Here is a 24,418-nt window from a genome sequence, read left to right on the forward strand (position 1 = left end):
TGGAGAGGTTAGTGAGAACCAGAATCTGGTTGACAACAGTGGTATTCTCTTTGATAGACAGTACTGATTTGCTAAAGGAAGGTCATGCTTTAGTAATCTGCTTACTTATTATGTAACAGGTGCATTGGTCAAAGAAGATGGATGCACAGTATTATACCTTACATTTTATAGAAGCTTTTGATAGATTGTCGTGTATTAAGTTGCTGGTTAAACTAGAAGGGATAGGGTTGGATGTTAGATTAGTGAATTGGAAAGTGGCTGTCTGATAGGTATCTGCAAGTTGTTATTGGAGTAAAAGGATCTCAGAAGAGGAAAGTCACTAATTGTGTGCCTCAAAGATTTTTAGGCCATTGATATTGGCAATGTTTTGGATGGGATATTTAGTTGTCTGCAGATGATTCAAAATTGAAAGGAAAACTACAAGAAGTAGACTAGATCAAGTCTTCTTTACGAGAGGACTTGAATAGACTGAATGAATGGGCAGAGGAATGGGATTACCAGTTTAATATTCCAAAGTTTAACGTTTTAAAATTGGGAAAACAAAGATGGAATGTAGAGTATATACTATGTGAGGATATATTCTTCTTAAGCTTAACGAACCTTGAGGTTCTTAGATGTCCTTGGACTTCCCAACTGCAACAATATCTCGAGGATAAGGTGGCTAGCTCTATGCCTCCTGGTGTGTCCTATGTCTGTAGATGTGTGTGTTCACAGGGACGGTTTTCCTGTTCTGGTGTGCGAAAAACTCGAATTTCCAGGTGAAAAAATCCCCTACCTCTGTATGAGACCAGATAAAGGTTCTTGATGGGAATCGAACCCAGGTCTTTCTGACCAAACTGCTTCATCTATATTGACCGAACTACAGAGGCTCTATGTGGAGATATATCATCATCATCATCATTTCTGGATGCTGACAATGTCAAGTTCTTTCCTAATATCCTCATTTTTAATATGATATTGCCATTGATGCCATGTACAGGATATGATAGTACTACATGAAAAAAATTACATCATTACTAACTTCCTATCTACAATTTTCCTCCAAATCAGTCTGTTACTTGTCAAGACTCTAACATTATCAGATCATATTTCTATCATCTAAGACACTTTGTACAATATCAATCCACCTATATCTTGGTCTTCCTCTGGGTCGTTTTGCTGCCAAAATGGCTGAGAAAACTTGTTTTGCTAATCTTTTTTCACCCATTCTGTTTAAGTGAACATACCACCTGAGACTAGCTCTGCTAACGCATTCCTGGATAATGACAATGTCAAGTTCTTTCTGAATGTTCTCCTTTTTTAATATGATATTGCCATTGATGCCATCTGTTCACGCCTATAATCTTTCTCAGGACTCTCATATCTGCAGTCTCTAGTAGTTGGTCAAGTGTTTTGCTTCTGACCCAGCTCTCAGATCCATAAATTAAAACTGGTTTGAACACTGTCTTGTATACAGCTAATTTAGTGTTGAGACTAATTTCTCTCTTATTCCATATGACTTTATTCACTTGACTTCCTACCATACCAGCTTTGCTGATTCTGTTGCCTATTTCCATATTTAATTTACCATCTTCAGTAAAAATCGTGCCTAAGTAGCTGAAATGTTTTACTTGTTCCACAGGTTCTCTATTCACAACACAGTTGACATTTTCAACTATTCTGCCTATTTTCATTGTTTTTGTCTTTTTATTGCTGACCTTCATACCATATCTATTACAACAGTCATTCAATTTAGTCAGGGAATCTTGCAGACTTGTAGCAGATTTATTTAGAAGTATAACATCGTCCACATAAAGCAAAGAGCTGACATTAACATCTCCAATTTTAATATCATGTTTAATACCACTTTCCTTTATAATGTGATCCATATAGATAATGAATAACAGAGGGGATAATGTACATCCCCTCTGTTATTCAGTATGGCATGGAATAATTACTTTGAATAACTGCTAAATGAAACAAGCAGTGATGACAGCACAGTGGTAAAAGAATACTGACCAGGCATGCAGGGAGGAATACATATCCATACTTGAAGTAGAAAAAGCCATCAAAGGCTTGAAATGTGGAAAGGCAGCAGCAGGAGTAGATGATATTCGACCAGAAATGCTGAAGTATGGTGGTATAAGAGTCTTACAGTGGCTGCACTGCATAGTTCAGAAAGTCTGGACAGAGGGACGAATTCACGATGATTGGAGTAGAGCTCTCATAGTACCCATATATAAAAAGGGAAATAAAACTGAATGTGAGAATTACAGAGGTGAATTCAGACCAAATAGAGGCTGTCAGGATCATATCTTCACTTTACGACAAATAGTCGAGAAAGCATGGGAATATAACAGAGATCTGTATTTAAGTGTTGTCGATTTGGAAAAGGAATATGACAAGGTGCCAAGAGAGAAGCTATTCAATACGCTACAGTTATATGGTGTCAATAGAGCATTATATCAAGCAATACGTAGTCTTTATTTAAGTTGTAAGTCAGCAGTTAGAATTGAAGGAAGTAAATTAAATTTGGTTTATGTTAAAACTGGTGTGAGACAAGGATGTACATTATTCCCTCTGTTATTCATTATCTATATGGATCACATTCTGATGGAAAGTGGTATTAAACATGATATTAAAATTGGAGATGTTAATGTCAGCTCTTTGCTTTATGCGGACGATGTTATACTTCTGAATAAATCCGCTACAAGTCTGCAAGATTCCCTGACTAAATTGAATGACTGTTGTAATAGATATGGTATGAAGGTCAGCAATAAAAAGACAAAGACAATGAAAATAGGCAGAATCGTTGAAAATGTCAACTGTGTTGTGAATGGAGAACCTGTGGAATAAGTAAAACATTTCAGTTACTTAGGCACGATTTTTACTGAAGATGGTAAATTAAATATGGAAATAGGCAACAGAATCAACAAAGCAGGTATGGTAGGAAGTCAATTGATCATATGGAATAAGAGAGAAATTAGTCTGAACACTAAATTAGCTGTATACAAGACAGTGTTCAAACCAGTTTTAACTTATGGATCTGAGAGCTGGGTCAGAAGTAAAACACTTGACCAAAGACTAGAGACTGCAGATATGAGAGTCCTGAGAAGGATTAGAGGCGTGAACAGATGGCATCAAGACAATATCATATTAAAAACGAGAACATTCGGAAAGAATTTGACATTGTCAGCATCCAGGAATGCGTTCGCAGAGTTAATCTCACGTGGTATGGTCACTTAAACAGAATGGGCGAAGAAAGATTAGCAAAACAAGTGTTCTCTGCCAAGTTGGCAGGAAAACGACCCAGAGGAAGACCAAGATATAGGTGGATTGATATGGTACAAAGTGCCTTAGATGATAGATATATAAGATCTGGTAATGTTGGAGTCTTGACAAGTAACAGACTGATTTGGAGGAAAATTGTAGATAGGAAGTTAGTAATGATATAATTTTTTCATGTAGTACTATCATATCCTGTACACCCCTTTAGGGTGCATGGCAGTAATTTGATGATGATGATGATACTATGGTTTCTCCTTCTTTTCCTTGAATGTCATTGCCTGAATATAACATTTTGTATTTATTGCTGAGAAAGATCTCACCATTTTTTGTCTTTTTTGTTTCATTTAAATTTTGTCATGTTGTACCATCATTTTTTATTTTGGTTTAACCAATAAGAATACAATTTGGTCGACTAAATCCGAAATTGCCGTGGGGATATATTAGTGGAGGAAATAAGAGATCAGGGTGTAATGGTGGATCTAAAATTTAGAGGACACATTGCTAAAATTGTGAGGACAATACAATGAATTTCAGCAGTGATGTGGAAGATACTGACTTGTAGAAATATGGAGATTCTGGTTCCATTGTATAAGGCCTTATAAAGTGATTTCTGGTCTGTGGACTGATGAGTATGAAGAAAGGTTGAGAAGATGCAATTTACAGTCTAGTGGACAGGAGGGATGATATGATATAGATATATATAAGTTGGTCAGGGAGAGGTGGTTCTCATCATATTAAGGTTGAAGAGGTTTTTCTTACAATTGTAAGAGATGAGAGAACTATAGGTGATCAATGGAAGCTGTATAAGGAGAGTGTAAGCAAAAGAATGAGGTGTTTTTTTTGCAGGAGAGTAGTGATGATTGAAAGTAAATATAAGGCGCGGTATGGATGATTCATAAATTTCTATATGTAATAATTTTCTTCAAAATATATTGACATTGATTTACACAAAAGCATAATATTTATTCCTGATAAAGGTGTTTTCTTCATGACAATTTGTGTTTAAACAATAATTTCATGTGAAATGCTTCAAATATAATAATAACACACTGAAGGTTGGAAAAAAAATTAAGAATTTTAAGTAAGCAACCATCATCAATCATTCTAAAGATTTTTTTAGATATATCTATGAAAATATTACATAAATGAGAATTCAAATTAAACTTTTTACCTCTTTAATATCCATTAATAAATTTTGTTGTGTTATAGTGCTTCGATTGTGGCTGGAAAATATCCTGATTTTCTGCTTTTGCAGGATAAGCCTCCTAAAGGTGAGATTTTTTGTTTGGGCTCACTAACTTTTGACTTAATATGTTGTTCTAATAAAAGTTATGAAGACTGTTCATGGCTAGTAAGTATTGATGATGTTCTTTGTTTGGAAAGATGTGGAATTGAATCCCATAGAAGATATGAAAAGCTAGAAGAACATGCATTTAATACACTGACCTCAGAGCATACTTTTTTCAGCTGTAATCCAAGATAACAAAAGCAATGGAATATATGCAGTTGTGAACAAACATATATTTATTCACAGAAATTGGTTATTGTATTTTTATGAAAAACTTTTTACTAATGTTTGGTTCACTGTAATGTGTGAATTATTGCTCAACAGATCAGACTTTTAAGTAATGATATGACCAAATTGGACAGTGAGACTTATTAGTACTTATGGTCCCACAGGTTCTGTGTGTATTATTTTTGTCTTTAAGATATAGTAGCTGACATAAAGGAAAAGGTTTTCTGGAAATCTGAATAGCAAAGTATGAAATGAATACCAAAGATATCAAAATGTTCTTGGAAGATTTGGAGAAAAGAGCAAAGCCAACCTGGTTGGCCAAGTGGTTAGTGTATCTGCTCTCCAGCCCAAAGGCTGCAGTTCGAATCCTGCTGTGGTCATGGATGTTTGTGATTGTCTGTGAAAATACTACTGGTGGTGGTGGTGGGGACAGTAGATGGAATCGGTGTAGATTATGCGTTTTGCTGTAGTTTGTGGAGATTGAGATCTGTAGGTGCCCTTCCTCGATGCGTTTTTGGACTCCTTGGAGGTGTCATGTAATAATTATTATTATTACTTGACACTTTCAAGGAGTCCAAAGACTCATTGAGGGAGGGCACCTACTCTACAACTCTCCTTCTCCACCACTCAATTCACCAACTACCTTGAACCACATCTACACCAGTGCCATCTGCTGCCCACCACTACCACTAGTATTTTCACAGACAATCACAAACATCCATGCCCACAGTTGGATTTGAACCCGTAACCGTTTGACTGCAGAGAAGATATGCTAATTACTTGGCCAACCAGGCCTGCAATAATAATAAGTACTGTTTGGTGGCCTGTTTAGCCAATTGGTTAACTTACTTGTTCTAAAACTAATCGGCTGTAAGTTTGACTCCCACAATGGGCATGGATATTTGTGAGAAGTCATTTTTCTAATATAACACTCCAACATAAACATGTGCACATTATTGTTATAGAAAAGTTTTTTTGCCTTATAAGAAAATAAATTATACTAGACAAGAGATTGATATTATCTGAGACCTCCAGAAGTCAAGGACTCATCTAGAGAGGCTATAAATCACTCAAACCAGCTGTTATACTCCCTTAAATTTATTCACACTAGATGCACTCACAAACACTAAAGGCACACTATTCCACTCACTCACTGTTCTGTGAGACAAAAAACCCAGCTCTTACCCCTTTCTTGACTGCAAACAAACTTTACTTCCGTAGATGCTCCTGTGTTCTCTCCCTATCCTCCATATAATGAAAAATTTCATCAGACGATATTCTGTAACACCTGTTCAGAAGTTTATAGACCTCTGTCATATCATCCCTCTTTCTCATGTTAACCAGAGTTTGTAATCCCTACACTTGCAATTTGTCCTCATAATCTAATGATGTTATACTTCTAAATCCCATGATGTTATACTTCTTAATAAATCCACTACAAGTCTGCAAGATTCTCTGACTAAATTGAATAGCTGTTGTAATAGATACGGTATGAAGGTCAGCAATAAAAAGACATAGACGATGAAAATAGGCAGAATCATTGAAAATGTCAACTGTGTTGTGAATGGAGAACTTGTGGAACAAGTAAAACATTTCTGCTACTTAGGCACGATTTTTACTGAAGATGGTAAATTAAATATAGAAATAGACAACAGAATCAGCAAAGCTGGTATGGTGGGAAGTCAATTGAATAAATTCATATGCAATAAGAGAGAAATTAGTCAGAACACTAAATTAGCTGTATACAAGGCAGTGTTCAAACCAGTTTTAACTTATGGATCTGAGAGCTGGGTCAGAAGTAAAACACTTGACCAAAGACTAGAGAGAGATTAGAGGCGTGAACATCAATGGCAATATCATATTAAAAATGAGGATATTAGGAAAGAACTTGACATTGTCAGCATCCAGGAATGCGTTAGCAGAGCTAATCTCAGGTGGTATGATCACTTAAATAGAATGGGAGAGAAAATATTAGCAAAACAAGTGTTCTCTGCCAGGTTGGCAGGAAAACGACCCAGGGGAGGACCAAGATATAGGTGAATTGATATGGTACAAAGTGCCTTAGACGATAGAAATATAAGATCTGATAATGTTGGAGTCTTGACAAGTAACAGACTGATTTGGAGGAAAATTGTAGATAGGAAGTTAGTAATGATCTAATTTTTTCATTTAGTATTATCATATCACATGGCAGGAATTTGATGATGATGATGAGGTGATTGTCACTTGTGTAGATGTTTTTGATCCATTTTGTTTTTTATAGATTCATTTCTAAGCCTATCTTGCTGCTGTTTCTGTATATTTTTTTACCCATTTCTTCTAGGTCTTTTGGCTTGTGGGATATCAGTACTAGATCACCGGGAAACATAAGGATTTGTAGTTTTTCACCATCTATGCTTATTCCTCTGTTTAGGTCTATTTTTTTCAGAATATATTCTAAAGTGCTGGTAAATAGATATGGGGAGATCACATTGCCTTCACAGACCCCTCTCTTTATATTTATAGGTTGATCAAATAGTGTTATTTGTGTGGTCTGATTTTTGTTAATTTCTTTTATCATGTGGATGTAAGTAGGATCCATATATGGAAATTTATTGATATATTTTCATTATCCTCATCATCATCAAATTCCTGTCATGTACCCTCAAGGGGTGTACAGGATATGATAGTACTACATGAAAAAAATTACATCATTATTAATTTCCTATCTACAATTTTCCTCCAAATCAGTCTGTTACTTGTCAAGACTCCAACATTATCAGATCTTATATTTCTATCGTCTAAGGCACTTTGTACCATATCAATTCACCTATATCTTGGTCTTCCTCTGGGTCGTTTTCCTGCCAACCTGGCAAGAGCACTTGTTTTGCTAATCTTAACTATCCCATTCTATTTAAGTGACCATACCACCTGAGATTAGCTCTGTTAACGCATTCCTGTATGCTAACAATGTCAAGTTCTTTCCTAATATCCTCGTTTTTAATATGATATTGTCATTGATGCCATCTGTTCACATCTCTGATCTTTCTCAGGACTCTCATATCTGCAGTCTCTAGTCTTTGGTCAAGTGTTTTACTTCTGACCCAGCTCTCATATCCATAAGTTAAAATTGGTTTGAACACTGTCTTGTATATACAGCTAATTTAGTGTTCAGACTAATTTCTCTCTTATTCCATATGAATTTATTCAATTGAATTCCTATCATACCAGCTTTCTCGATTCTGTTGTCTACTTCTATATTTAATTTACCATCTTCAGTAAAAACCATGCCTAAATAGCTGAAATGAAATGTTTTACTTATTCCACAGGTTCTCCATTCACAACTGTTGACATTTTCAATGATTCTGCCTATTTTCATTGTCTTTGTCTTTTTATTGCTGACCTTCATACCATATCTATTATAACAGCTATTCAATTTAGTCAGAGAATCTTGCAGACTTGTACCAGATTTATTTAGAGGTATAACATCATCCGCATAAAGCAAAGAGCTGACATTAACATCTCCAATTTTGATATCATGTTTAATACCACTTTCCTTCATAATGTGATCCATATAGATAATGAATAACACAGGAGATAATGTACATCCTTGTCTGACACTAGATTTAACATTAAACCACCTTCCTGTACTTCCTTCAATTCTAACTGCTGATTTACAACTCAAAGACTAAATATTGCTTGATATAATGCCCCATTGACACCATATAACTGCAGCGTATTGAATAGCTTCTCTCTTGGCACCTTGTTATATGCCTTTTCCAAATCGACAAAACTTAAATATAGATCTTTGTTATATTCCCATGCTTTCTCAACTATTTGTCGTAAAGTGAAGATCTGATCCTGACAGCCTTTATTTGGCCTGAATCCAGCTTGTTCTTCGCCAAGCTTTTCTTCCACAATTCTTCTCAACCGTTTCTCAAGTATACTTGCATAGATCTTGCCAGGAACACTCAGTAGGGAAATACCTCTGGAATTCTCACATGCTGTTTTATTTCCGTTTTTATATATGGGTACGTTGAGAGCTCTACTCCAATCATCGGGAATTCATCCCTCTGTCCAGGCTTTCTGAACTATGCAGTGCAGCCACTGTAAGACTCTTATACTACCATACTTCAGCATTTCTGGTCGAATATCATCTACTCATGCTGCCTTTCCACTTTTCAAGCCTTTGATGGCTTTTCTACTTCAAGTATGGATATGTATTCCTGACTGCATGCCTGGTCAGTGGTTTTTACCACTGTGCTGTCACCACTGCTTGTTTCATTTAGCAGTTTTTCAAAGTAATTACTCCATACTTCAAGGATATCTTTTTCTCCCGTTTTCATGTCACCTTTTTCATCTCTAATTCCTTTTACAGCACTCTTTCCTCCATTCCTAAGCTTCTTCAACAACCTCCAGAATATTTTGCCACCTTCTTGATATTTATTTTCTATATTCTTGCCAAAGTCTTCCCATGACTTTTGTTTAGCTAGTTTTACACAGTGTTTAGCATTCTTGCATTTGTCTCTCTGTATTCTCTAAGAGCACAAGCTGACTTATTTGACAGGAACTTTTGATATGCTTCTTCTTTTCCTTCACTGCCTCTTTAACTTCCTGTGTCCACCAGGGAGCTCTGATTTTTTTTGATCCTTACAGACAACCTCACCACATGCCTCTCTGGCAGAATCAATGTTTTCTTCAGAGTTTGCCACTGAATCTCCAAGGTTTGATTCCTGTTCTCAAACTCTTTCTTTTTTTCTTCAGTAATCTTTGTGTATTTTAGTCTGCAGTTCACATCTGAGAGCTGCTCAACTTTTATTCGCTTTAAAACTTTGTTACATGTTATTCTTTTCAATATGAAATTCAATTTTATCTTGCTCAAAACTAAATAGTGACCACTTCCAATTTCAAATCCTCTGTACACTCTGGTGTCCTGCACCAGTGAGAAAACATCACTATCAACAATAACATAGTCAATGAGACTTTTCTTATTCCTAGCCTCTTCTCTCCATGTGAATTTGTGCACATTTTTATGTTGGAACATGGTGTTAGTAATAACCAGTCCATGTCCTGAGCAGAAATCCAACAGATATTTGCCATTATTATTAGCTTTGCTCTTTTCTCCAAATTTTCCCAAAATATTTTTGTATGTCTCACAATCATTTCCTACTCTGCTATTTAGATCCCCAACAAGGACCAACTTTTCCGTTTTCATTGTGTCAGTTGCTTTTTCTAAATCATCAAAACATCCCTCCACTTCTACCTTAGTAGAACCTTCTGTGGGATCATAGGCACAAATAAGTCTTATTGTCCAGTACCCCATTCTCATATTTGGCCACATTATTCTACTTGATACTGCCTGCCATTCAAGAAGATTAGCTTCGTATTTTGTGTTGAATACTGTGGCTACTCCTTCTTTTCCTTGATTGTCATTGCCTGAATATAACATTTTGTATTTATTGCTCAGAAAGATCTCACCAGTTTTGGTCTTTTTTTGTTTCAGTCACACCTATTATGTCGATCTGGTACTTATCTAATTCCTCAGCTAGCTCCATTTCTTTGCCATTCAGGCTTCTTACGTTGATAGTACCGATCTTTAACTCTGGTGATGTTGAGTTGGGGTTTGTTTTCAGATTTGTTCCCGTAGCTGACTTTTCGCTGTTCGCCCTGGTTCCCTGGCGAAAACAACGGGGGCCTTGTTTAACCTTGTTTTACTTATCTAATTCCTCAGCTAGCTCCATTTCTTTGCCATTCAGGCTTCTTATGTTGATAGTACTGATCTTTAACTCTGGTGATGTTGAGTTGGGGTTTGTTTTCAGATTTGTTCCAGTAGCTGACTTTTCGCTGTTCGCGTTGGTTCCCTGGCGAAAACAACGGGGGCCTTGTTTAACCGGGCGATGCCCCAGCCAGCATGAAATTTTGACATGTTGTACCATCATTCTATATTTTGGTTTAACCAATAAGAATACAATTTGGTCGACTAAATCCGAAATTGCCAGCCTATCCTCGTCCGTTCAGTATCCAAGTAGATACCCAACAGGGTGCACCACAAGAAGGTGAGGATTGGACATTAGGTCAGAAGTCCTGGTCGGTTCTCTGCATTCCTTTAAAGGCTATGTGGAGGTCTCCTCTTAGTTATACAGCTTTGATCCTTCCATAAGTCAATAAAGAAGAAACATAGAGGGATTCGGTATTCTGCGTTTTTCTGTTAGTTGTGAAATGACCTGGATATGATCTATTGTGAAGAAGCCTCTTCTGAATCCTGCCTGCTCTCTACTGAAGTTGTCTTTGAGAGTATTTTGGATTCTGTTTAGTATTACTCTGTTCATGATTTTATATATGTGAGAGAGTAGACAGATTGGATGATAGTTTTTTATGTCTTCCTTGTTCCCTTTTTTGAATAGAAATATGGTTTTTGAGGTCTTCCATTCCTCTGGAATCTTTCTTTCTTTGAAGTACCACGTGAATGTGGCAGCCAACGCTTTGAAAATAATTGGTCCACCTTGTTGGATTTCTTCAGCCTTAACATGATCAAGTCCTGAGGCTTTACCTTTACTCATTTTCTTTCATGTTCTGTTTCTTCTGGAAATACAACTGGTATATTGCTTGGTTTTAGAATGATAGGTTCTGAAACTTGGCACTTAGTTACATAGAGATCATTATAAAAATTCTGCACAATTTCTTCTATCCTTTTTTTATTAGTATGTTTTTCTCCATTTTGATCCTGTAAAGCAGATGGACTTTTTAAATTTCAAATGTCTTTCTCTATTTTTTTCAGGTTTTTGTCTGCACTGCTTTTCTTAGTTTTTGTATCCTGAAAGCTTTGTAGTCTTCTGGAATTCTTTCCTTATTAACTTACAGATAATTTTATATTCTAGAAAATTTTCTTCCGATTTCTTCGGTTCTTTTCTGTTTTTCAGTAGTTCTATAGTTTGAGGTGAGAGTCGTTCTCTTTTCTTTTGTTTCACAGGAATTTCTGATTTTTTCTTGCACTCGTATTTATTAATAAAATTAATATAGTCACCATTTATGTAACAGTTCTTAATAGTCTATTCGATCCATTCTATGTACTTCCTGAACTTGTGATAGTCTGTTTGTTTGGGTTGTCTTTTGTGATTTGATGTTGCCCTGATATGTTGTTCTTTTTCGTGGTCTATTCTTATAATGGCTCTGAGGAGTCTGTGGTCAGAATAGGACATTGTTACCATTATTGTTTTTTTGCATTTCTACCCTAACAGGACTTAAGTCATTTGATATGTTAGTAATACTCTCCAATCTCTTCTGTCATTCCTAAAAATAGTATACCCATTACACTCAATCCCAGTTATCATATCTTAATCATGATAGACAGGTTTCACTATGTGCCAACAATATTAGGCCACATCATATTCAATAAAACTATAAACTTACCCTCTCTGTTTCTGATGCTTCTGGCAATTTATATATAGACATAACAAATTACCACCTAGCCTTTTCTTATAATTAGATATGCAATCTATTTGGCCTTGGTGTAGAACTTTCTCTTTTCCCTGCCCAGATACATTCAAAAGGTCCGAACCCAAAGCGTATATTTCCATCCCTTTACCAGATGCATAACCATGTTCAAGTCCATTCATAAATTTATCATATTTGCATACCATAGCTGAACCTTCAAACACACATTTTTCCCATTACTCTCTTGATGATCTAGTTTCCCAGACTTTCTGCATTTGGTCTAATCCTAATAAATAATTTTTCCAGGTTCCTGTTGCCAAATGAATTAAAGTACAGGCCATCTCTCTTATATAAGGTTTCTGCCATCAAACATACTCCACACATCTAGAAACTCTCATCCATTTCTTGTACACAGCCTACACATGGAATCATTTGTTTGCATTGTCCTCCCTCTTAACTCAATACTGTGCAAACCTATTTTACTCTCTCCCACATTTCCTTCTTGCTTTTTCTAACAAGCCTTTCACATCCTCTCTCATACTATATTTATCATCATCAAATTCCTGATATATACCCACAAGGAGTGTACAGGATATGATGGCACTACATGAAAAATTACATCATTACCAACTTCTTATCTACAATTTTCCTCCACATCAGTCTTTTACCTGTCAAACCTTCAACATTATCAGATCTTATATTTCTATCTTCTAAGGCACTTTTTACTGTATCAATCCACCTATATCTTGGTCTTCCTTTGGGTTTTTTTCCTGTCAAGAACACTTGTTTTGCTAATCTTTCCTATCCCATTCTATTTAAGTGACCATACCACCTGAGATTAGCTCTGCTAACGCATTCCTGGATGCTGACAATGTCAAGTTCTTTCCTAATATCCTCATTTTTAATATGATATTGCCATTGATGCCATCTGTTCATGCCCCTAATATTTTTCATGATTCATAACTGCAATCTCTAGTCTTTGGTCAAGTGTTTTACTTCTAACCCAGCTCTCAGATCAATAAGTTAAAATTGGCTTGAATACTGTCTTGTATACAGTTAATTTAGTGTTTTGGCTATTTTCTCTCTTATTCCATATAAATTTATTCAGTTGACTTCCTGCCATACTAGCTTTGTTGATTCTGTTGTCTATTTCCATATTTAATTTAACATCTTCACTAAAAATCGTGCCTAAGTAGCTGAAATGTTTTGCTTGCTCTATAGGTTCTCCATTCACAATGCAGTTGATATTTTTAAAGTTACTGCCTATTTTCATTGTCCTTGTCTTTTTAATGCTGACCTTCATACCATATCTATTACAGCAGTTATTCACTTTAGTCAGGGAATCTTGCAGACTTGTAGCAGATATATTGCTTAGAAAGATCTCACCAGTTTTTGCCTTTTTTGGTTCACTCACCCCTATTATGTCGATCTGGTACTTATCGAATTCCTCAGCTAGCTCCATTTCTTTGCCATTCAGGCTTCTTATGTTAATAATACTTATCAACATAAGATCTTGAACTCTGAAATTGAGTTGGGGGGGGGGGTTAGGACTTGTTCTAGTAGCTAACTGTTTGCTGTTTGTCCTGGTTCTCTGGCAAAAACAACTTGTTTAACCGGGCGTCGCTCCAGCTGGCATGAAATGCTGTAATGTTATGCCATCATTTTTTATTTTGGTTTAAGCTAATACGAATACAATTTGTTACAAAATGTTATATTCAGGCAATGACAATCAAGGAAAAGAAGGAGTAGCCATAATATTCAACACAAAATACGAGGCTAATCTTCTTGAATGGCAGGCAGTCTCAAGTAGAGTAATGTGGGCAAATATGAGAATGGGGAACTGGACAATGAGACTTATTTGTGCCTATGGTCCCACAGAAGGTTCTACTAAGGTAGAAGTGGAGGAATTTTTTGAGGCTTTAGAAAAAGCAACTGACACAATGAAAAATGAAAAGTTGGTCCTTGTTGGGGATCTAAATAGCAGAGTAGGAAATGATTGTCAGACATACAAAAATATTTTGGGAAAATTTGGAGAAAAGAGCAAAGCTAATAATAATGGCAAATATCTGTTGGATTTCTGCTCAGGACATGGACTGGTCATTACTAACACCATGTTCCAACATAAAAATGTGCACAAATTCACATGGAGAGAAGAGGCTAGAAATAAGAAAAGTCTCATTGACTATGTTATTGTTGATAGTGATGTTTTCTTCCTGGTGCAGGACACCAGAGTGTACAGAGGATTTGAAATTGGAAGTGATCACTATTTAGTCTTGAGCAGGATAAAATTGAATTTCATATTGAAAAGAATAACATGTAAGAAAGTTTTAAAGCTAATAAAAGTTGAGCAGCTCTCAGATGTGAACTGTAGACTAAAATACACAAAGATTATTGAAGAAAAAATGAAAGAGTTTGAGAACAGGAACCAAACCTTGGAGATTCAGTGGCAAACTCTGAAGAAAACATTGATTGATTCTGCCAGAGAGGCATGTGGTGAGGTTGTTTGTAAGGATAAAAAAATCAGAACTCCCTGGTGGACACAGGAAGTTAAAGAGGCAGTGAAGGAAAAGAAGAAAGCATACCAAAAGTTCCTGGCAAATAAGTCAGCTTTTGCTCTTAGAGAATATAGAGACAAATGCAATAATGCTAAACACTGTGTAAAACTAGCTAAACAAAAGTCATGGGAGGACTTTGGCAAGAATATAGAAAATAAATATCAAGAAGGTGGCAAAATATTCTGGAGGTTGTTGAAGAAACTTAAGAATGGAGGAAAGAGTGCTGTAAAAGGAATTAGAGATGATAAAGGTGACATGAAAACGGGAGAAAAAGATATCCTTGAAGTATGGAGTAATTACTTTGAAAAACTGCTAAATGAAACAAGCAGTGATAACAGCACAGTGGTAAAAAACACTGACCAGGCATGCAGTCAGGAATACATATCCATACTTGAAGTAGAAAAAGCCATCAAAGGCTTGAAATGTGGAAAGGCAGGAGGAGTAGATGATATTCGACCAGAAATGCTGAAGTATGGTGGTATAAGAGTATTACAGTGGCTGCACTGCATAGTTCAGAAAGCCTGGACAGAGGGATGAATTCCCGATGATTGGAGTAGAGCTCTCAACGTACCCATATATAAAAAGGGAAATAAAACTGAATGTGAGAATTACAGAGGTATTTCTCTACTGAGTGTTCCTGGCAAGATCTATGCAAGTATACTTGAGAAACGGTTGAGAAGAATTGTGGAAGAAAAGCTTGGTGAAGAACAAGCTGGATTCAGGCCAAATAGAGGCTGTCAGGATCAGATCTTCACTTTACGACAAATAGTCGAGAAAGCATGGGAATATAACAAAGATCTGTATTTAAGTTTTGTCGATCTGGAAAAGGCATATGACAAGGTGCCAAGAGAGAAGCTATTCAATACGCTGCAGTTATATGGTGTGAATGGGGCATTATACCAAGCAATACTTAGTCTTTATTTGAGTTGTAAGTCAGCAGTCAGAATTGAAGGAAGTACAGGAAGATGGTTTAATGTTAAATCTGGTGTGAGACAAGGATGTACATTATCCCCTCTGTTATTCATTATCTATATGGATCACATTATGAAGGAAAGTGGTATTAAACATGATATCAAAATTGGAGATGTTAATGTCAGCTCTTTGCTTTATGCAGATGATGTTATACTTCTAAATAAATCTGCTACAAGTCTGCAAGATTCTCTGACTAAATTGAATAGCTGTTGTAATAGATATGGTATGAAGGTCAGCAATAAAAAGACAAAGACAATGAAAATAGGCAGAATCATTGAAAATGTCAACTGTGTTGTGAATGGAGAACCTGTGGAACAAGTAAAACATTTCAGCTATTTAGGCACGATTTTTACTGAAGATGGGAAATTAAATATAGAAATAGACAACAGAATCAGCAAAGCTGGTATGGTGGGAAGTCAATTGAATAAATTCATATGGAATAAGAGAGAAATTAGTCGGAACACTAAATTAGCTGTATACAAGACAGTGTTCAAACCAGTTTTAACTTATGGATCTGAGAGCTGGGTCAGAAGTAAAACACTTGACCAAAGACTAGAGACCACAGATATGAGAGTCCTGAGAAAGATTATAGGCGTGAACAGATGGCAACAATGGCAATATCATAGTAAAAACGAGGATATTAGGAAAGAACTTGACATTGTCAGCATCCAGGAATGCGTTAGCAGAGCTAATCTCAGGTGGTATGGTCACTTAAATAGAATGGGCGAGGAAAGATTAGCAAAACAAGTGTTCTCTGCCAGGGTGGCAGCAAAACGACCCAGAGGAAGGCCAAGATATAGGTGGATTGATACGATACAAAGTGCTCTAGACGATAGAAATATAAGATCTGATAATGTTGGAGTCTTGACAAGTAACAGACTGATTTGGAGGAAAATTGTAGATAGGAAATTAATAATGATGTAATTTTTTTCATGTAGTACTATCATATCCTGTACACCCCTTGAGGGTACATGGCAGGAATTTGATGATGATGATGATGATGATGAAATCCCAAATTGCCATCCCATCCTTGTTCATTCAGTATTTAGGTAGATACCTAACAGGGTGCACAACGAGAAGGTGAGTATTGGACATTAGGTCAGAACCCCTGATCGGTTCTCCGCATTCCATTAAAGGCTATTTGGAGGTCTCCTCTTAGTTATATAGCTTTGACTCTTAAGCACTTCATACATTTTCTCTGTATTATTTTAGGACATCTGTTGATTAATTTGCTAGGAACTTTTGGTATGCTTTCTTCTTTTCCAGGACTGTTCTTTAACTTCTTGTCCACCATGAGATTCTTATTTTTCTATTCTTATAGACAACTTTATTACTGTATTTATCGCTACTTAAATTATAAGTTCCTATAAGAACAGCCATCTCTTTTCTCTTTCTTTTCTGTTTTTCAATTATGTCTTTAATTATTTCATATCTTTAATTTTCGACCTTTCTGGGAAACTAGAAGTAGTGACTCCCTCGACAAGCACAGATTTTATGATTGAATAACCATACGTTGCTGGACTGGTTGGCCGAGTGGTTAGCGCATCTGTTCTCCAGCCAAAATGCTGCGGTTTCGAATCCCAGTATAGGCATGGATGTTATGATTGTCTGTGAAAATACTGGTGGTGGTGATTGGCAGTAGATGGCATTGGTGTAGATGAAGGTTGGTGGAGGCAGAGAGTTGTGGAGTAGATACCCTCCCTTGATGAATCTTTGGACTCCCTGGAGGTGTTGCATAATAATAATATCACTTCTTTTTTCTTAGATTTTAATTGACTCATCTTGTTGCTATTATTATTATGATTACCACGAGTCTTGTTTAGTTGAAGTCTTCCCATGAGTTTTGTTTAGCCACTTTTGCACATTAGTTAGCTCTATTACATTTTCTTTGCATTATTTTAGGACATCTGCCGATTAATTTGCTTGGAACTTTTGGTATGCTTTCTTCTTTTCCAGAACTGCTTCTTTAATTTCTTGTGTCCACCATGAAGTTTTTATTTTTCTATTCTTACAGACAACTTTATCATATGTTCCCCTTACTGAATCTACTAATGTTTTCTTCAAAGTTTGGTTCTTGTTTTCCAACTATTTCATTCTTTCTTCAGTAATGTTTGTATAGTCGAGTCTACAGTTTACCTGTAAAAGCTGCTCAACTTTAATTATTTTTTAAAACTCTTTTACATACTGTTCCTTTTATTGTGATATTTGGTTTTATCCAATTAAAACTAATGATGGCCATTTCCAATTTCAAATCCTCTGTACACTCTTATATCCTGTACCAACATGAAGATATCAGTATCAATAATAATATAGTCAATATGCAGTAGATTTAACTATGCACATATTATTAAAGAAAAAAATGAAAGAGTTTGAGAACTAAGGAACAAACAGTGAAAAGATTCAATATTAAAATCTGAAGATACCAAAGAGGCTGGAAGTGAAGTTGTTTACATAGATTGAAAAATTCTATCTTTATGATAGACTCACGAAATTAAAGAGCCAATCCTGGAAAAGGTGTCACGTTGAAAGTTCCTATCCAGTAAAGCAACATGTGCTCTCTCTCAAAGGAAGTAATACAACATATAAAAAGCTAAGTTACATGTAAAAATAGCTATCCAAAAGTTTTGGGAACACTTGGCTTGAGAATACAGAAGACGTAAACACAAAGGAAGCAAAAAATGTTCTGGAAAAACTGAAAAATGGAGAATTACTATAAAATAAGAGGTGATAAAGATATTCTGGAGGTCTGGAGTAATTACTTTGAAAAATTGTTAAGAGATATCAGTGACTTCAGGTACAATAAACCCTCAAAAACTTGAAATGAAATGCGAAAAGGCTAGATTAGACAGCAAGTAGAGTAAAGTCGGAGTAGAGCTCTCATAGTCGTCCTCTTCTTCCTTTCACAAATTAGGCCAGGTTTCCTATTTCAGTCAGTTCAGTAGTGTTTCATTTGTCTCCCTTTATTTCTTTATTCCTTTGGTATGTAATTGATTATCTTCCTTGGTACTCTTGCATATGCCATTCATTCTAGACGTTCTTTCCATTTTCTATATTTTACAATTGTTTCTATTATTCCTATTTATTTTTATGTAACTCCTACTCACAAAAGATTATGAACCCATAATGTGTTAGCACATGGGTTGATTTTGATAAAATATTTTGTTACAATCTTAAACCTAAAAGGTATTGACCAAGCCAACAAACTCAACACCTTTGTTCCTGATACTTCTGGCATTTGTGTATGGACATAATAAGTTACCTCCAGGCTTTTTTATGAACACACTTCTGCATGATCCAGTTGGACAACTTTATGAGATCTCTATTCATATCTAATGCTTCACTTACATAGACATCCTCACGTTTATTTAATAAGACCAAACTGGCCAAACACACAATCATTCTGGATATTTGTGAATAAGCATATTTGTGACATTAACACAGTTGCATAATTTAGTGTTATGCATAAAAGTGATAATGTTAGGTTCTCATCATTCCTCCCATCATAATCTAGTTCTCTGATCCATGTTTGGTCTCATACAGTAAATAATTTCTCCAGACTTCTCATACCAAATGCATTCAAGTGCAGGTCATTCCTTTTATATACAGTGGAACCTCGGTTGTCAAATGAGACTCATCTCAAACAAATCAGTTCCCGAACATATTTTCAGAACAAGAAACGCACTGGTTTCCAAACAGAACCACGGTTCCCGAACAGGCAAACCAGCAACCACGTACTCCGTGGGCTGAGATATATGGCAGGAGAGAGCGTCAGTTATGCTAGAGCCTCCGATAGTTGCAGACACCTGTCGAGTTTTTTATTATTATTATTTGCAGTGCCGTTTCTTAATTTTTCTTTTTGTTTTTTTTTTATATAAATGATTGTTACGTAACTCACTATGGGGCCAAAGGATGGTGATAGTAGCAAAGCGAAAAGAAAAATTGTTAGAACCATGATAGGGGTGAAAAAATAAATAATATCCAAACATGAAAATGGCATTTGTGTCTCAGATCTTGCTATGCAGTTCGGTATGGTGAAATAAACGATCTGTACATCTGTCTCTCAATAATAAAGAGGCAATCAAGGAAGCTGATGTTGCAAGAAGAATGAAAGTTCTTACTAAACAAAGATCACAGACGATTGAAGAAGTGGAAAAATTGTGGCTGATTTGGATAAACAAGAAACAATTAGTGATAGTGTTTCTGGGGCTATAATTTGTGAAAAATCAAGGAGATTGCATGATGACCTGTTAAAGAAAAACCCTGGTATGAGTGCTGATACTGTTGTGTTCAAATCTAGCAGAAGACAGTACGAGAAATTTAAGAGAAGTGGCATCCATAGTGTGGTTAGGCATGGGGAGGCTGCGAGTTCAAACCAAGAAGCTGCTTAGAAATATGTGCAAGAATTTAGTGACTATGTAAAGGCCGAGGGTTTTCTTCCCCCAACAAGTGTTCAACTGTGATGAAACAGGCCTATTTCGGAAAAAATTGCCAAGGAACATATTTCCGTTGCGATTCTGATATATTGGAGAGAGAGTACAAAAGAGAGTGTTAAAAATGATATCAGAATTGTGGAATACTGATTGTGAAGACAGATGAAGAATTTGTAGACTGCAGACACTAGGAAACAGGAGAAAGAGGGGTGATATGATTAAGCCTTTCAAATTTCTGAAAGGATCATACAGGATTTCAATTGGTGGAATTTTTCAATTTATGGAGGTATGGAAAGGAAAAATGGGCATCCTTGGAAGCTGAGAATGAAGGCTGCTAAGAATGGAGTGAGGGCTAGATTTTTTTCTCAGAGGGTGGTGCGTGATTGGAATGGATTGCCATGATGTTGAGTGCAACCAGTGTGCACAAATTCAAGAATAAGCATGATAGCTGGTGTGTGTGTGTGACTTCCCTCAATGAGTCTCTGACTTCCTGAAGGTCTCTTTTAATAATAATAATATATTATTTTTTTACTCTTATTAGGTGATATTATATTCTTAAATAAATTCAGAACAGATCTTAATAATTACTTAAATTCTGTAAAATATTTTCATGTAATCATACATGTTATTTCATGTATGATTTTAGTGAAGCGCTGAAACACTCACCAAACTTCAATAAGTATGGTTGTATTCATTTAGAAAACATCAAGGAGACATACATTTTAAGATAAACTCCAACTTCTAATCCATTGATGATGATGCTTACCCTGAATTTTATTGTTGTTCCACCAGCTGACTTTCTACCTTTTTTCTTTTTTTTTTTTAAACAAAAGGAATTATTCATTAAAATATGTAAAATTCACCTACTCATTTCACCACCTGAAATGGAACTGATGGCCTATTCTGGGTTAAAAAAAAATCATGGATCCCAAAGTTGATTAATGCTGAAAAAACCATTACAAGACAAAAGCTAAATTCATACTAACCAATAAACACCAAAATGTGTGGCATTCACTAGCTATCTGCAGTTAATGACAGAAGTTGGCCAAGTTGAAATCTAGTATTAAAAATGATAAAAGATTTAATAAGATATGGATATTATTTCTGGGAAAAATCCCATGTTACCCCTCTTAACAAACTATTATATTTATGGCTATTTGCCTGCTTCTGTTTAGGAGTGCCCCAGTTTAAATGCTATTGGCTCTTTTCTCATGGATTCTTAGGGCATTGTAGATGTATATTTATCAATAAATATATGTTGCATAGAGGACAAGAAATTTGCACATACCTTTTTCTGGGTGTTGTGGCTCTTCTTCTTTCGCGTTGTACAAACTACTGTGTGTGTGTGTGTGTGTGTTGCGGGGGGGGGGTTTGGCAAGTGGAAGAATTGAAATAAATGGAAAAAATCCGGGTTTTTTTGAATAACATATATATATATACACACACACACACACACACACACATATATATTTTATAAGGGATGGGCGGGGCGTTTTTTATATATTTATGAGGTGGGAAAGGATGAAAGGGGTTGAAAACAGCAACTGATTTTTGGAGGGGGGAAGGGGGTTGACGTGGTGCGGTCCGTTTCAACTATTCGTGGTCGTCATCTGAACACATGGAGGAAGTGAATGCTATGTCAGGTCGGGTAGGTGCTTCTGATTTTGAAGTGTTATCGCCTATTGGTCGGGGTTGTGACCTCAATTTTATGTGTAGCTTCCAAACCTCGGAGGTTATGTAGGGCCTGTGTACGTTGATAGAGTTCGCATCACACTTTATGGCTATTGTTTCCGATATTCTAAGCATTGTTTCATTGTCTTGTCTGTCTACTATGATGACCTTGTCGATCTGCAGGGTATGTTTTTGTTCAAGGGCATGGACAGCTATTTCCGTTTTTCCTGTGCTTTGTATTCAATTTTTCTTTTTGATGTTGCATTTTTTAGTATTTAAATGTTCTGGAATAGGGATGTTACAATCGCAGAAGTGTTCTTGTAGTCTTGTCCATAAAGACCCTGATGGTGGAACCTGTGTAGGTGATATCACAGTCTTTATGGCAGGGAAATTTATAGACTATGTTGTGGTGTTCAAATATTTCTTTTTGTGTCTAAGATTTAGTGGGTTTTAGGAGATTTGTCAATTTTTGGTTTGTGGTGAATACCAGTTTGTAGTCAGTATGTTTGAAGATGTATTTGTAGGCTTTGTATGTGTTTTGGGTGTATGGTAGTTTGGTAATTTTTGTGCAGGGAAGTTTATTTTGATACTTGGGTTGTTTTTGGCGGTTTTGGGCAGTCTTGTTTGCGTAATTTATTAGTTGTGTAGGATAGTTGCGATTTTCGAAGATCTGTCTTAGTTTTTTTATTTCTGCGTTTAGATTACTCTGGTTGAAAATTTGTACGCATTTATGAATTGTGATAAGATGACAGATTTTTTAATGGAATATGGATGGTATGAGTGGAAATGGAGGTAGTTTCCGATATGTGAGGGTTTGTGGTATACTTTCGTGACTATTTTGTTGTGTGTTCTGGTTAGTGTCAAGTTTAAAAAATTGATGGACAACTAGACAGAACTTTAGACATCATACACACACACTACTCACAGAAGACCACACCCTACACTCTCGTACTAAACTAACGCCAAATGACATTATTAACCTAATAAAACTAATAATCTCGCAGACTTCTTCAAGTTCAACAACAACATGTACATTCAAATCTTCGGACTCCCCAGCGGCCAAAACATCAGCGGACAACTAGCGGAATTATTACTAGCACACATAGAATCGCTCCCCCCCCCCCCCCCCCCCCCCCCCCCCCCCCCCCCCCCCCCCCCCCCAAACATCACATTTTATGGCAGATACCTGGACGATATTCTGTGCATTGGAAATCCTACACACATCACCACCTTAAAAGTGTCCCTAAACAGTTACAGCAACAGACTAAAATTCACCATCGAAACCAAACAGAACAAATCCATCAATTTCTTAAATAAATCATAAATATAATAATGATTTAATAAGAGATGTCTATATGTCATGTAATGTTAGTTCTTGGTTTTTTATTCAGTGATCTATGCAAATGGATGACCATAACTGATTCTTCAGAAGACTGGAATAACTTCTTCTCTTTGTAAGACATGGTTGAAAAGCTCCAGTCAACTGTATAGTTGGCCAAATCAGATCCGTCTTTTCTTTTATGGTCAACATCTGAAATATGTTCTTTCTTTTTACCTCAAATCCATGGCTTGTCTGTCCTATGTACACTGAATCAGATGAGCATGGAATTCTATATATTGTTAGTTATTTGTAGACACATATAATGTCTTTAAGTGACCTCAGGAGGCTGTGAGCAGCTCGAATTGGGTTACCAATATATGATATTTTAATGTAGTCTTTGTAATGGATATTCTGGTTATTGGGAGAGTAGAACTAAATTTGCATTACATGGAAAGCTTCCTTTCCATTCTTTCAATAGCTTGAAAGCAGCCATTACTCTTGAAGTCTATAGTAAACCTACACATACAGGACACTACCTTCGTACCTCACTCCTTTATCATCCTTCTCAAAAATTAGGCATAATACACACCCTAAAAAATAGAGCATTTTCTATTATACAGAATAATGATCAACTCAAGGCAGAATTCCAGACTCTGATTTTTTTTTTTGTTCTCAACGGATGTTCCCAGAAAACAGTTGATAGGATTTTATTTTTGAACTCTGCCACTCCCAATATAGAATATTCAATACAAAGATTCCATTATGATACCATATGTTTGGAAGTCTTCAATTAAGCATCTCTTTTCAAAGATCACAACATCAAAGTAATTTTAAAAACCAGTTCAAACTGTTCACAGCTGCTTGAGGTATCCACAAGATAATTAGGATGCCATGGAGTATGTAGAATTCCACTCTTGGTTTAATCAAGCGTGGAATTCTACATGTGATTTAGCATATATAGGACAAACAAACAATGGATTGAAGGCAAGAAAGAAGAACGTGTTTCAAATGTTGACCATAAAAGAAAAGACAGATCTGGTTTGGCCAACAATACTTATAATATACCAACCATACAGCTGTTTGGATCTTTTGAACCATGTGTTATATAGAAAAGAACTTTTATTCCAGATTCTGAAGGAATCAGTTAAGTTCATCCATTTGCATGGATCACTGAATAAAAATCATACATATGGAAATCTCTTATTAAATCTTTTAATATTAATGATTTTAACTTTGTCAACAATCGCCCTCTATCATTAACCACAGACAGCTA

The 24,418-nt window shown here is 36.0% G+C and overlaps 1 protein-coding gene across 2 annotated transcripts in view; it reads left to right on the forward strand.

The window, feature by feature from the left end:
• The window catches only part of LOC150108036 (uncharacterized), a 91,725-nt gene that overhangs the window by 46,393 nt on the left and 20,914 nt on the right, over positions 1-24,418 (forward strand). For both annotated transcript variants that reach the window (XM_090415532.1, XM_090415533.1), the window contains one exon: positions 4,477-4,538. In XM_090415532.1, coding sequence (XP_090271658.1) covers positions 4,477-4,538 — 62 coding nt within the window. The remainder of the gene's footprint in view (positions 1-4,476; positions 4,539-24,418) is intronic.

The sequence above is a fragment of the Typopeltis vanoorti genome, chromosome 3, assembly GCF_054136105.1.
Source record: "Typopeltis vanoorti isolate ZY-2024b chromosome 3, IOZ_Tvanoo_1.0, whole genome shotgun sequence".
NCBI classification, from domain to species: domain Eukaryota; kingdom Metazoa; phylum Arthropoda; class Arachnida; order Uropygi; family Thelyphonidae; genus Typopeltis; species Typopeltis vanoorti.